Source organism: Erpetoichthys calabaricus, chromosome 11 (assembly GCF_900747795.2).
Source record: "Erpetoichthys calabaricus chromosome 11, fErpCal1.3, whole genome shotgun sequence".
Classification (NCBI taxonomy): Eukaryota; Metazoa; Chordata; class Cladistia; order Polypteriformes; family Polypteridae; genus Erpetoichthys; species Erpetoichthys calabaricus.
Window position 1 is genome coordinate 33,295,164 of NC_041404.2, and position 12,116 is coordinate 33,307,279.

The following is a 12,116-nucleotide window of genomic DNA, read 5'->3' on the forward strand; positions in this document are numbered from 1 at the left end:
CACCCACCCTCCATGATATGTCATCCATCCAAATATCGGACGGAACAGAAACTGATTGCCATTCTTGGATTTCCGATTCGCTAGCGAATCGCGGGCTTACTTGTATATCAGATTAGATAGATAGATAGGAAAGGCACTATATAAGAGATAGATAGATAGAGGGATATTCAGACTGTGCCGGACTGCCAGGGCCCTTGCCTGGCCAGGATGCCTTGATCATGGAAGGACTGGGGGAGAGAGTTTATTCAGGACATTATCTCCCCTGGAACACTAGAGGGTAGCCCCCCCTCCCCCTGGCTTGCAGCAGGGCCATGGGTTTCGAGCCACCACCAGGGGTCTCCTGGACATTTCCTGAGCCCTATTCAGCAGCACTTCTGCCACACCCGGAAGTGTTGCCGGAAGAAACTAGTTGGATGCCTGGAGTCCTTTCGGGTGTCCAATAAAAGGAGCCAGACAGCACTACGCAGGGAGCCAGAGTCGGGAGGAGGTGGACGAAGCTTTTTGGGAGAGCACTGGAGGCGGAGGAAGAAGAAGGAGGAAAGGCTTTTGTGTTGGACTGTGCATTTGGTGCTTTGTGTACTGTGCTGTGGGGAGCAGAGAAAAAGCGCTTCCCCACATAAATAAACGTGTGCAGTGTGGCAAAGCCGTGTCTCTGCCTGTCTGTGTCGGGTCAGGTTAGGGTGGCTGTATGCACCCCACGGGTTTCCACAAGACATACATATGAGAGTGGGTCACACTGTCACCTCATGGCTCCAGTATCCTAGGTTCAAATCCTGCTACTGACATTTTGTAGAGTTTATACATTCTCATGAACAATCGGAAGAAAGTTCAATTAAATAGCACAATAATCCATTACCCAACTTTACAGCTAACAGCAACTGTTATGCCCCCTTCATGCTACCACCCTTACAGTTTTACCCCTTGCATCTACTATTTATTTCTTTTTTTTTTACAGTGCCTTGAAAAAGTATTCTCAAAAAAAAAAGTATCCTCACTTTTTTCAGTATTTACTTGTCTCCAAATTTGCATTTGAAAAAGACTACATTAATGTTTTTCCAGTGGTGCCAGGTTGAGGTTTGGCACCCTGTGGTACTGAACTGGATTAAACAGATTTTATAGTAGATGAAGGGATTTTAGTATTATTGTTAAGCCTGTTTTATTTATCTATAAAGCTTCCAAAACAGTATACTCAAGCAAATGTAGTGGTTGATTCAGTAAAATATTTAAAAACCAATTTTATTTTATTTTTGGTGAATTATTAAAATAGGCTTACATTTTGGTTTTTCTACCAAGCAGATCTGTTTGAAATTCAATAGGAAATGTTCACAATAAGCCAAAGCCTACAGAATCTGATTAAACACAAGAGGAGATCTAATGAATCATTCTCTTTGGATTTTGTGCTGCGGTTTATTCTAAAAGTTACCACATTTCCTGGTCGAGGGTGTTTTACGGGTAATACGGTAATCACCTGGATGACGTAATTCCCTCAGCAGCATCACGATCGAAACAACCACCGGGGAGAACGAACGAACGAAAGAGCGAGCGAAGCGGTCCCTTTAAGAAAGAGCGTTTCTTAACAAAAATAAAGCTGTCGACTGAGAAAAAGTTGTTTTTTTTAAGGTCTGGAATTGTGGACGTTTGAAGGTACTCCGTTTTGCAGCACACCCACGAAATCTTCCCGGGGATAACTGAATTTTGGTTCTAATGAAACGGGAGAAACATGGTGGACGTTCAGAGGGGGCACTGAAAGAGGCTTTTTAAATATTTAAGAAGCTGTTTTTCGCCGTGAACTGTAGCCGTTTGAAGCTGAGAGGTGCCCTCAATTATTTGGTATTAAAGTCGGATTTTGAAAAGGGGAGCGGTGGAGAGCTGAAGAAACCGGAGCAGCCATCCAGCAACATGGGGAAAACGGGGCAAGTTGATTGAAAGAAAGTCGGCAACATCAACAGAAAAAGGGTGCCTAGAACTTGTTGTTGTGTTGTTCTGCTGCTGCTGCAGCTATCAATAGCGCATTCTGGAATGCGTATTGCTGTGAAGAACTGCTTTTTAAAATATGAAACATTAACACTTTTTAATTGTCCAGCTCGGTAATTTCTGTGCGTGAACTTGTGTTTTTAATTTTTATTTCCAAGCTGCTTTTGTGCAGTGAGAATGAAGAAAAGCATTCTTTACATCACCAGTGTTAAATTTCAGTGAGTCGCTGAATTTATATATAGGTCAGCACTTGAAGTACCCCCGGTTAAATGTGTTCACTAATGTTGTATGAAAACGTTATTTGAGTAAACGAGGGAAAAAAAGTTTTATAATTTTTTTTCTAACTTATCAACCATGTACCTCGAAGAAATGGGACGTGCCTCAAGATGACTGAATCAATTACCAGTTAAATGTGGAGTATTGCCCCACACTTTACAACTATATACCAGGAATGGCTTTGAGATAAAGTGGATTACATGGTGACTTGCTGGAGATGCCAAGGAAGGAGCTGCCGTTGCCAGAGGGTTGGGAAGAGGCCCAAGATTTCGACGGAAAAGTTTATTATATTGATCACAAAACTAAAACCACAAGTTGGATCGACCCAAGAGACAGGTAAGTCCCTTCAGAGCTAGCAAGTAGGCTATAAAAACAATTAAAGGGGAATAAGAAAGTCTCTCAAAAGTGAACCTGCATATATAGCGCCTGTCACAGACACAGAACAATCGAGTGCAAAGTATTGGTGTGTTCACATTTAACCATTGGCAGTACCGGCCAGGTATCAGGTTTTTTTTTAAAAAAAGGAAAGAAGTAATTTGGGGTAGAAGCAGGATTTAGTTAGAAATTCCCATTTTATTAAGTATAGCACTTGTCAGAGGGAACTTTATATTATTGAAATTCATGTGGTAGTTCATTGAAAAAGCTATCTTTATGGTTACCTTCCTATGTGTGTGTTTGTGTGTGTGTGTATATATATATATATATATATAATATGAGATCAGGGGTGGCAAACTCCAGTCCTGGAGTGCTGCAGTGGCTGCATGTTTTCATTCTAACCATCTTCTTCATTAGTTTTTGCTGCTAATTAACTTCTTTTGCCTTAATTTTAATTAACTTGATTCAGGCCCCTTAGTTGTTTCTTTTTCTTTAATTAGCTGCCAAACAATAATGAGACACAAAACAAGGTGCCACATGACCAGCTCATCTGTGCCCATCACACACTATCTGAAAATAAAGAAAGGTGAAGGTCTCAGTAAGGTTGATCTCTCAGGTCCCCAAAACATTTTGACAATGTTCTTAGATAAAAAAGAAAATCGACAGTTATGGAAATGTCTGCTGTGTCAGAATAAGAGCAGCAACAAACCATAGAATTAAATAACCAGTTTAATTAACAGCAAGAATTGGCGTCTCATTAAGAAACTGGTTGGAGTGAAATTAGTTGGAGTTTGAAGCCCCAATTTAGCTGGCCAACTGTTGACTTGTTTCACATTTGATTTCTGTTTGGCTGTCATTTAATGAAGAAAATAATTAATTCGGAGCACTGAATCCTTAAAAACAGGGCTATTAAAATGAAGGGAAAAAAGTTAATTAGCAATGAAAACTGGTCATTGCTAAGGAAAAGGGTTAGAATGAAAACCTGCAGCCACTGCGGCACTCCAGGATGGGAGTTTGCCACCTCTAATATAGATGTGTGTATAAAGCTATAAGCTAGTTTTATGGTTACCTTCCTATGTGTGATATATAATATCATTTTTTATGTGTGTGGTGTACTACACTACATATGTATAATGTATGTAGTACATTTAGAAACTCGGTCCATCCAATAGTACACTCTTCAAGCAATTGTATCAGGATTCTGCTTATGTGATTTGTGATAGTAAAGGTTATTATTTTATATATTTCTTTGTTTTCTTTCTTATTGCTGTTAACCAATGCCAAGTGTAGGTAATGCAACTCACAAAGGATCAAGAGTAGTTGTTCTTCAGATTTGTGGTATTGTACTTTGTAGAGATGCTAATGAGGCTTGTTTTATTGCTTATTCGGTAATTGTGTAAGAGTGTAATATGGGCATGAGGGAAATACAGAAGTTGCTAACCCATCCAAATTATTTCCCTTAGATTTTAAAAATGTATTTTTGTCAGAAATAATTTAGTGATACTAAGTTTTAAATCTATTTTGTTTGATTTGTTTTTTCCCCCATCAGTCTTGTTACCACAGTTCTAGCTGTCAGTTTATTAACTCGTGAATTTAGTAAAACAGAGTTAAAGACTTCATCAGACCATAGCATCAGATTTACCTTTGAATTGGGACTTTGAAAATGAGTTTAGTTAGTAGTGATATGAGCCACACTTCAGGTCTCTTACTTTTATGTTACTGACCTATATTGAATAATTTTGTATTTATTTTTAATTTTTTTTAGTCCTGTATATTATTTTTTTCTTCTACATTCTTTCTTTGAACAACACATTTCTGTATGAAATTGTGACATATAAATCACATGGTGTTAACTTTTTCTTATCTCTGAAAACATGTTTTGGAGTGATGCAGAGCATGAATTTAAATTGGTTTTCACTTGCTGTATTATATATTGAAGGCTTTTTTTATTTTTTGAGTTTTCAGAATGTGAAGAAAATCAGTTTTTTTTTTTTTTTTTTTTAATATTCGCATACAGTACATCTTGACAAATACTGTAGGCATATCTAAAATTTATAATGTCCTTGGTTTTATAAAGTATGCGTGTAAGATGGTTGAGATGATGGGAAAAAAATATAGAATAAATTGCAACAGTTGTTTAAATGCAGAAAATCTTCAAATAAAGTGATCTTCTATTTGATATGCTTAAAGCAATATTGTGTAACAAACACCTGTAGATCTAAAAGTGCAGGAATTCATGAAGGCTAAAAATCTTTAAAATAAATAACACCAGCAAATGACTTATCATGTAAATATGTTAATGCACGGAGCTGCTTAACAGCTTAGGTTTCTTGTATCAATTAACAAATTCCAGAATGTTTGTGCAAAGCTAGGATTTGCTGAAGAAAAAAGAAATGATTTGAGTAAAAGCTGGTTTTCCTTAGAAAAGCAGACCTCACTGGAGTGGTTTGAGTGTGTTTGTGAAGACTGGAAGCTAATTTATATGGAACTGTCTGAATATTAAAAAAGGTGTGGGGGAGGGCCGGCGCTTTATTGGATCGGTGGAATGCGACAGGTCACCCTGGTATCTAAGTTACTGAGAGGGTAAAAGTGTAAACAAAAACCCAGAACCGCATTCCTAGAATGCATTCCAGAAAGGGAGGAATAAGAGAGAGAGAGAGAGAGAGAGAGAAAGGAAAGGCAAAACATGCTTTTGAACTTTCTTCCTTGTCTCCATTTAAAAAGAAATAAAGAATTAAGTTGCTTTTACCAAAGGTTAAACTCTGCCTTTGATACCAGTGCTTATTTGAGTTAAGGGGATATGCACTGTTTACTTTGAAAAGTTTAATTTTTTTTTTTTTTTACTTTGTAAATGCCAAAATAATGTCATTTCAGAAAGTACCACATTTTAACAGTAGTTTTGAAATACTAAATTATAACCGCCCCCTTCCCAAGTGTCGAGTTTAAAATGAAGCATAATCATTTGGCAGATAAATTCAGCAGTTCCAAGCCAATTGAAATTTGCCCAACTATAAACAAAGTCTTAAGTAAAATATTGTGTGAAGGGAGTGTTTTGCGGTGTGGAGCATGTTCACATTCTGTTCACAGATTTCCTGTCATCTAATTTTTTTAGGCATTAACAGCAAGTCAACTGTGGTTGACCGCATTCTTCTGTAGTCGTAGTTTTTGACCTGGGGTTTGGAGACCTTGCCAGTTCTTAGGAAAATAGGACTGCTTCAGATGTTGTTTGTATTTTGGTGTGTGTTTTGCAGTTCTGTGTACGGGTTTTCAGGAAGTTGGCATTGTACCTTAAATAATGATGAAGTGCTATTTCTCTTAAGAAGTAAAATGTTTTTGACTACCTGTTCCAAAATAATGCTTCATTATTACCTGAAAATACTATTATACCTTTCAAGTTGTGATAAAGTGAGAATCCATCCATTCATTTTCCAAACCCACATACTGGGAATAGAGTCATGGGGGAAGCCAGAGCCTATCCCAGCATGCCTTGAGTACAAGCCAGAAACCCCATCACAGGATGGACACACACACTGGACCAAATTAGCACTGCCAATTCACCTAACCTGCTTGCCTTTGCACTGTGGTAGAAAACTGGAGCACCCGCTGGAAACCCAGGAGAACATTCATTAGAGATAGCAAACAAGGAAGGAACAATTACTGGTGAGGCTTCACTTGACTTGCATGCCTTTTATACTGTGGGAGGAATCCCACACAAACTTGGGGCGACAAGGCATTACAGATTTTTTTTTTTATTACAGTAACTGACTAAACCACTTAATACACAAGTAAGAAAACAAGCAATGGGCATAAGGCAGGGACAGGCACTGGACAAGGTGCCATCCTTTTACACACACAGACACCTAACTTGTGTGTTTCTGGGTTGTGAGAAAATGGCCAACACAAACAACACACCTTTTTTTGAATCCAATTAAACAATTTTTGATATGCAAGTTTAGTATAATGATTTTAAAATGTATGTAAATGCTGATAGTTGCAGCTTTCAAACTTGTCATTTCATTTATACTTGTTTTGTTATACATTTGTTATATTGATGTCTATAAAATGCATTTATTTTTTAATGTATGTGTTGTAGTGTTATTCTTTGCCTTTAAATAAATTTCAGTTCTTAAGGAGTAACAAAACCAGTTTCTAGACTATTATAAAAAGTTTACAAACAAGTGATATTGTATCCTCATTAAACCTGAATGCTTGTCATGGCTGGTGGAAGGAAACTGGAGTAGAAAAGGATCATTATGAAGACTAAGAAGAGATGAAATTTACAAGACGCTATGCTGACATTCTCAGGCTTCATTGTTTAGTTATGTGCCAAAATACTAGTCCAAAACACATTTTTAATATACTGTACAGTGTATATAGTTAAAAAAAAATCTGTCATGGAACAGTAAATGTTTCTGTTAGCAATTATTAAAACAATTTCTTCTTTGAATCCTCACAATTTGATTAAACCAAGAAAGTTATGAATGGAACGCTTGAGCTTAAACAGCTGCTGTTTGACATTAAACTTGACTTTAGCTAAAATAAGAAAGTGGAAAAATTATTTTTAATTAATGTGTGTGATTTCTGTGCAAGAGGTTTTGTGTCAAGGTATTTCGGTCTCACAGTAAGTTGAACCTGGTTTCAGTCCCAGCTGCATTGTCCGCTGTGTGATGTTTGCATATTTCATTCATGCAGTCCAAAGTCGTACAGTTAGACTGCAAAGGTCCAGTAGCCGTAACTGAAGGCATGGCTGCCTTCCTGCCTTCCTGCCTTGTAGCTGGTCCTCACACATATATTGTTTATTTCATTGTCACATAACCATTTTGAAAGTTACAATTTTTATATTTCGTAGTCTTTAGCCTTCGTGATATACTCCGAAAACCTTAATAATCAGATAATCATATAGGTTTATCAATGGTTGGTTTTATGTTAATAACATATTTTGTTGTTATCATGTTGCTGTTATCCTTTCCTCTTATTGGAGAGGATTAAATGGACATATATAAAATCTGACATGAACAAAGGAGATGACAAAAATTCACATAACAAATTATGACTTCACCATTGGTGTAGGGAGTACAGTAGTGCTGGTGCCTCAGGGATTCAGGGTCCTGGGTCTGAAACATCACCATTGGTTTTAGTCCTTGCGGAGATTGCACATACGCCTCGTGTCTGTGTGGGTTTTCCTTCGGGTATGTCCCCTCCCCAGAGATGTACAGGTTAGGGTGATTGCTGACTTGTAATGGGCCGTGTAAGAAGCACATTTATCATGCCACATTCAGTGACTCCAGTTGCTGGAGCTCATTGTCTTGAGGATGTCCGATTACACAACCGGGAATCTCGTGCTGACCAATTACGGGACTCCCTCATAACTTGTTAGCACAGTTTCAGATTGCCTATTGCACTCTGAACGTATCAAAATGTTGAAATATTTTTGCAGTATACCTTTTTTTTTTTTTTTTTTTAAGGATCTTTTTCTTCTTTCTCCCGTCTGTCATGGTATGGTAAAGATGAAATGTGAAATAGACTTTTGTGCTGGCTCCAAATTTCTATGAGCTCTGTTTGTACGGTCGAGATCTCACTTTTTCTTTAATTTCTTGGAGCTCCCTATGTTCTTCTCGCTTCTTCTTTTTCTTGTAGATTTGATTGGGCTAGTTTTTCTGTTTCTGGAAATTGAGTGCATTTGTACTTTAGGTTGAGCAATTAATTACCGGTACTATGAGCTATCATCCATGGGTGTCTCCACTGTGATTTGCTGTGGCTATTAGCAGAGCTCTCTAGGGATGTCCTGCTACATGACTGGTACTCTTGGGTACACTCTGAAACTGTCCATCCATGATTTTTTAGGATTATATAAGTGAAGGTTATGACTGGAAATCGCCAGAAAAATCATGTAGTGTAATGTGAGTGTGTGCCTGAGTGGTTCCTACAATGGACTTCACCCTCTGTTGAGAGCTGTATTCTGCTTTGAGGCCACAGCGGTCCTTATAGACTGTGGTCCGTCTTGTCCCTGAATTGGATTAAGCAGGTTTGAGAATGTTGTATCATTTTTATGTTTATGCCTTTTGATCTTGTTCTCCCACTGCCGTAAACTGTTAACAAATATGTAAACATACTAAGAAAAAGACAATGTTGTTTTCACATAGTAGCAGGAGAAATAGAGGAAGCAGTTTTTGATACCAGGTGTTTTAAAATCCACACACAAATTGCTTACTTATTACGTACACAGTTTTATATTGTGAGTTCTGTGACACTCCAAATCACACTGACGGTACTGAAACAGTAATACGAGTAATTTTATTAATGTACATTATTTTTACTTTGTCTTTCTCAAACTCAAAGTGCTTATGCAGTCTTAATATGTCAAGTTACATCTATATTGTGCAGACGGGACAGGATGTTGTGATTTCTTAGACTGTTTTTAAAGTTTAACTGGCACAGTTACCTAGCTAAAGATTCACAATCTGCATAGGCTGACTGGATGAGCATTTGTTTTAATATTTGATTTGAGGTGATGTGAATCCAACTGAAAAATGAGTGCATAATGTGAACTTTTAATACATTCAAATGCCAAGTCAAGATGTATGCTGAAACACTGATGAAACTTAAGCCATATACTTTAAGAAATAATGCTTTTAATGCAGTTACTCCTTTGTACATGAACTGACATTATGTTAAACGTGATTTGCTGCTGTACATTTACCATCTATTCATCCATCTTCCTACCTTGTCAGCTTTGTTTATGTAGATACTATTTTAGAAAGATTTGTCATTTTTTTTTAGAAAGATTTGAGATTTATTTTACATAAATATGATAAAGTGTGTGAATAAAGGGCTGTCATCCATCTATTCATTTAATGCTGCTGCTTAATCCAGTTGTGGATCCCTTAGAGCTGGCATCTATCCCTGTAGCACCTGGGCACAATACAGGAAACCCTGGATAATCACCATTTCAGTGTGACACTCTATGGCCATTTACAATGTACCAATACAGTTAACGCAGAATTTCTCTTGATGTTTTTAGAAGATATGGGTACTTTGTGTAAATCTCACATATGCACAAGGAACATATGGAAGTTCTATATTGTTGCTCAGGTGACTGTCGCAGAATACTGGAGCTGTGAATCAGTGGCTCCAACCACTTTACAATCATGCCTTATGTAATTGAAGGTTAGCAGTGTAAGTTGTTTTTTAGATTTGTAGCATCCAAGACATTGCTTATTGATAACTGTTGTGATTGTTAGATTGTTATTCAGTTGCTTAAAACGTCTGATTAACATATGTCTTTTTATCTTTCTGTATAGAATATGGATAGAGGTGGTGCCCTGAATAAATAGCATGCTTGTTTTTCCACACCTAGTTATTGCCTAAACACAATCCATAAAAGGTGTAATTTAAATAAAAAACAGTTTGAAGGACAGGTGGTGTCGGGTTTTTAAACAAATGCACTATAATAACATACTGGTCACTGTTTAAACTCTGTCTGTTTCTCATTTTCTCTTTCATTTTTGCATAACATGATGGTAAATATCATGTGTCCTACAGTTTGTTTAGAACATTTGTTAACAGGTTACATTTTGAGTTGAAGTATTAGTGATAACAGTACTTCCATTATTAAGAAACATTTTTTGAAAGATTTTTTTTTCTTTTATTTTCATGTTTTGCAGTTCATGGTGTGCATATATGAAAAAAAAATTTAATCTTGAAAATTTGTAAAATCGATAAGTCACGCCGCCCATGCAAATACACATATTACTCCATAAAGATCTTTAACCTGTTGACTTTATTTCCATGTGACAATCAAGAAATGTCAGAGCAAAGGAATGTTATCAGGAAACTTGTTCACAGAGGTGCAGTGCTTACCGTGTTACAGTTCAAATGTGTGACAAAGTAAAAGATTTGATATGGGAGCAGTTCATTGAGACGTTTCGTAAACAAAATTATGGTTTATTTATTCAACTCCTATTAGATATAACAAATGTTTTGGGTACTGAATGTAGTTTTCTGCAGGTAGGGAGTACTAAATCCTGTACAGTCATATGAAAAAGTTTGGGAACCCCTCTCAGCCTGCATAATAATTTACTCTACTTTCAGCTAGAAAGATAACAGTGGTATGTCTTTCATTTCCTAGGAATATCTGAGTACTGGGGTGTTTTCCAAACAAAGATTTTTAGTGAAGCAGTATTTAGTTGTATGAAATTAAATCAAATGTGAAAAACTGGCTGTGCAAAAATGTGGGTCCCCTTGTAATTTTGCTGATTTGAATGCATGTCACTGCTCAATACTGATTACTTGCAACACCAAATTGGTTGAATTAGCTTGTTAAGCCTTGAACTTCATAGACAGGTGTGTCCAATCACGAGAAAAGGTATTTAAGGTGGTCGATTGCAAGTTGTGCTTCCCTTTGACTCTCCTCTGAAGAGTGACAGCATGGGATCCTCAAAGCAACTCTCCAAAGATCTGAAAACAAAGATTATTCAGTATCGTGGTTTAGGGGAAGGCTTCAAAAACCTATCTCAGAGGTTTAAAACTGTCAGTTTCAACTGTAAGGAATGTAATCAGGAAATTGAAGGCCACAGGCACAGTTGCTGTTAAACCCAGCAGGTCTGGCAGACCAAGAAAAATACAGGAGTGGCATATATGCAGGATTGTGAGAATGGTTACAGACAACCCACAGATCACCTGCAAAAACATCTTGCTGCAGATGGCGTATCTGTACATTGTTCTACAATTCAGCGCAATTTGCACAAAAAACATCTGTGTGGCAGGGTGATGAGAAAGAAACCCTTTTTCCACTCGCGCCACAAACAGTCGCTTGTTGTATGCAAATGCTCATTTAGACAAGCCAGATTCATTTTGGACTGATGAGACAAAAATTGAATTATTTGGACATAACAAAAAGCGCTTTGCATGATGGAAGAAGAACATCACATTCCAAGAAAAACACCTACCACCTACTGTCAAATCTGGTGGAGGTTCCATCATGCTGTGGGGTTGTGTGGCTAGTTCAGGGACTGGGGCCCTTGTTAAAGTTGAGGGTTGGATGAATTCAACCCAATATCAACAAATTCTTCAGGATAATGTTCAAGCATCAGTCACAAAGATGAAGTTACGCAGGGGTTGGATATTCCAACAAGACAATGACCCAAAACACAGTTCAAAATCTACAAAGGCATTCATGCAGAGGGAGAAGTACAATGTTCTGGAATGGCCGTCACAGTCCCCTGACTTGAATGTCATCGAAAATCTATGGGATGATTTGAAGCAGGCTGTCCATGCTTGGCAGCCATCAAATTTAACTGAACTGGAGAGCTTTTGTATGGAAGAATGGTCAACAATACCTCCATCCAGAATCCAGACACTCCTCAAAGGCTATAGGAGGGCAGCGTCTAGAGGCTGTTAGATTTGCAAAAGGAGGCTCAACTAAGTATTGATGTAATATCTCTGTTGGAGGTGCCCACATTTATGCACCTGTCTAATTTTGTTATGATGCA

At 37.5% G+C, this 12,116-nt stretch overlaps 1 protein-coding gene across 3 annotated transcripts in view; it reads left to right on the forward strand.

Moving 5' to 3' along the window:
* Positions 1-1,483: 1,483 nt before the first annotated feature.
* wwc1 (WW and C2 domain containing 1) overlaps positions 1,484-12,116 on the forward strand; it is a 389,372-nt gene continuing 378,739 nt past the window's right edge. For all 3 annotated transcript variants that reach the window (XR_007936256.1, XM_028812925.2, XM_028812927.2), the window contains exon 1: positions 1,484-2,586. Coding sequence is in view for 2 of the 3 variants with exons in the window: in XM_028812925.2 (XP_028668758.1) it covers positions 2,468-2,586 (119 nt within the window). In the remaining variant the exon portion in view is untranslated. The remainder of the gene's footprint in view (positions 2,587-12,116) is intronic.